Consider the following 2,609-nt stretch of genomic DNA (forward strand, 5'->3'; position numbering starts at 1 on the left):
AAAAAAAATAAGTTAAAAAGGAAAAAAAAAAAAAAAGAAAAGAAAAAAAAGTAGGAGAGCCGGGGAAGGCTAAATTGGGAACCCCGGGAACAAGTCGGGTTTTATTTAGTAGGGAGAGAGACAAGGTGAAGGGCAAAGAAACAGCAGATGGGACTTCAGCTGAAACAGGGACGTTTTAGAAATAGTCCATCCGTGCCCCCACCCACGGCCCGATCCGGCAGCGAGGTTTTCCAAGCGCCAGGGGAGGAGTTATCAGAGTTTTATGAATGTCGATAGACCCTTTTAATAAATATGACCGAGAGGGGAGAGGTTTATTCTCGAGGAAAGCGAAAGTAAAAGGGAACGGCTCCCGAGAAACCTCCAATTCACGGGAGCACTGGAGGTGCTGCCCGGTGGCATCGCCGGCTTTTTCTGCAGAGATTGGTAAAAAATAAACCAAGAAATGCGAGTTTTTACACACAGAATGAGAGGAAGCCCCAAACTAGGTGCGGTTGTGGCGGATGCGGTGAGTTCACACCGTCCCCTATTTGGCAAGGAAAACACGGGGGAAACATCTGCAGTTCTCCGAAAGAGTCAAAATACTTTTGTCAGGGCAGCGGAGCTGTTTTGGGGACTGAAAAAATAGAGATGTTCTGACTCCTAACTAGGCTGTCAGACGCTTAATTTTTCTATTAAGTAACACAGAGGTGCTCATGTGCACCTATTTTCCCTGCAATTAGTAGAAGCCGGCTTTAGGGAGAGGGAGCTACAATTAGTTTCATGACAAAATAAAGCTGCGGTGAGGGATGTCACGGGTAAGCGAAAGCATTTGAATCTCTCCAAGCCGGGAAACGCGTGGGAAAACATCACTGCCTTTGCTGCACTCAGGGACAAGATTTGGGCAAGGGCTGATTAACCCGGCTCGAAATTCTTTCCGTTTAAATCAGAAACCGAAGTCCCGGGAACCGGTTCAAGTAAGTCAGTGACTAAAGGCAAACTTCCCTGCTGAGGAAAGCGGCTGCTCTGCTCGAAACCAGTTGTCCCTACCCAAAATGTGGGTGTCCTCGAGATGACAGGGTGCCTGCAGGAAAGGTTTTTAAGGTCGCTTAGTTCTACCGGCGGGAAAAGGGACTGAGGATGGGCAGGGAGCGCTTCCAGACTCTCCGACACCTTCCATCCACTTCCCAGCCGCCAGTGTGACAGGCGAGAGAACAGGTAGAGGAGGAAGGAAAACGCTCCGTGCGTTTAGCAATAAGTTATTTAACACTGAGGGGCTGTAAATGATTGTTGTCCTCGGGTACAGAGAGCGGGGAAAGCCGGACTCGCGTTTCAGTGACAGCCCCGTCCCGCCCGGGAACGGAACGAGCGCGTCCTGCCTTTTCTGTTGGTGTTTTTTTTTTTTCTGTTTCTGCTGCACAACCTGGTAATGTCTTTGTCTCTCCCCCCACCCCTCCCTCACCCCATCCCGTGTGTTTCCTCCACAGCGGAGTAGCTTTGTCCAGAGCCCACTTTGAAAAGCAGCCACCCTCCAACTTGAGGAAATCCAATTTCTTTCACTTTGTTCTGGCTCTCTACGACAGACAGGGGCAGCCCGTGGAAATAGAGAGGACAGCTTTTGTGGACTTTGTAGAAAATGATAAAGTAAGGCTTGTTACCTTTTCTCCTTCCTCTTCTCCTCTCCAAATTCTCCCCCTTCCCTTCCCCACTGAGAACTTGCAATACCTGTTGTTCCCCCAATAAAACACAACCAGCACTTACTCGGGGTTCAGGTGCTCTCCTGGAGCTGTTGCCCTCTTTGTGCTGCCGTAGTTAAAAAAAGCTTGGGAGCCGCTGTTATATCAGGAACGCAGTGGGAATTTCATACGCCCACTAAAAAATAAAATAAAATTCATAGGGGATAAATGCACCCTTTTTTTCCTATGTATTAGATCTTTATAAGTACCTGAATAGAAGTGGAATCTCACCTGTAAAATGTCATATTATCTCTTGAGTTTGATTATATGTATTTTCAAGACTCTAGGATAACTGGCAGAACTTGGAAAGCATTTGCTTTTGGATTTTAAATCCGTGTCTTGACCACTTCGCATTTTTTTTCCAATTCTTTTCTTAGCCACGGACAGGATTTTTTAAAAATTATGAATCATAAATAACTATCTCATAGGAAATTGCTGCAAAAAAAAAAACCCAAACAAGCAAGACACATCCCTGTAACACAACCCTAAGGAAACAAATACCAATAATGGTTCAAAATAAAACTATTGTAAAGTAATGAACACCTTAAACCCCAAACTCACTGAGCTTTCCCACCGCTTCATATTTGAAATGCACAAATTCTTCTCCGTGCATGGAAAAAGTTGAGAGCACAATGGCAAGGAAGAGAGGGAGAGAAGTTCTTGAACTCCTGCAGGAAAAGATGTCAGCAGTATTTTGTAGTTTGTCCTGGGTCACTCGGAAGGTTAATACACCCCAATCAGTGGGATTCACCTCTCGGAATTTTAATGAACTTTCTTGTCACTTCCATCACGATTCTCCGCTTTTGCATTTTAAATGTGCCAAGTGTAAAGTTCTGGAAGGGTTTTTTTTTCTTTCATTCCCCCCCCCTCCTCAGGAACAAGGCAACGAGAAGACCA

The 2,609-nt window shown here is 45.6% G+C and overlaps 1 protein-coding gene across 1 annotated transcript in view; it reads left to right on the forward strand.

Annotated features, from left to right (window-relative positions):
- The window catches only part of LOC114071174 (transcription factor COE2-like), an 11,036-nt gene that overhangs the window by 1,658 nt on the left and 6,769 nt on the right, over window positions 1-2,609 (forward strand). The window contains exon 2 of the mRNA XM_027908909.1: window positions 1,464-1,620. Within this exon, the coding sequence (XP_027764710.1) occupies window positions 1,464-1,620 (157 nt within the window). The remainder of the gene's footprint in view (window positions 1-1,463; window positions 1,621-2,609) is intronic.

Source organism: Empidonax traillii, unplaced genomic scaffold, assembly GCF_003031625.1.
Source record: "Empidonax traillii isolate 1590-97213 ecotype Southwest subspecies unplaced genomic scaffold, ASM303162v1 scaffold1875:size53321, whole genome shotgun sequence".
In the NCBI taxonomy this organism is placed as follows: Eukaryota; Metazoa; Chordata; class Aves; order Passeriformes; family Tyrannidae; genus Empidonax; species Empidonax traillii.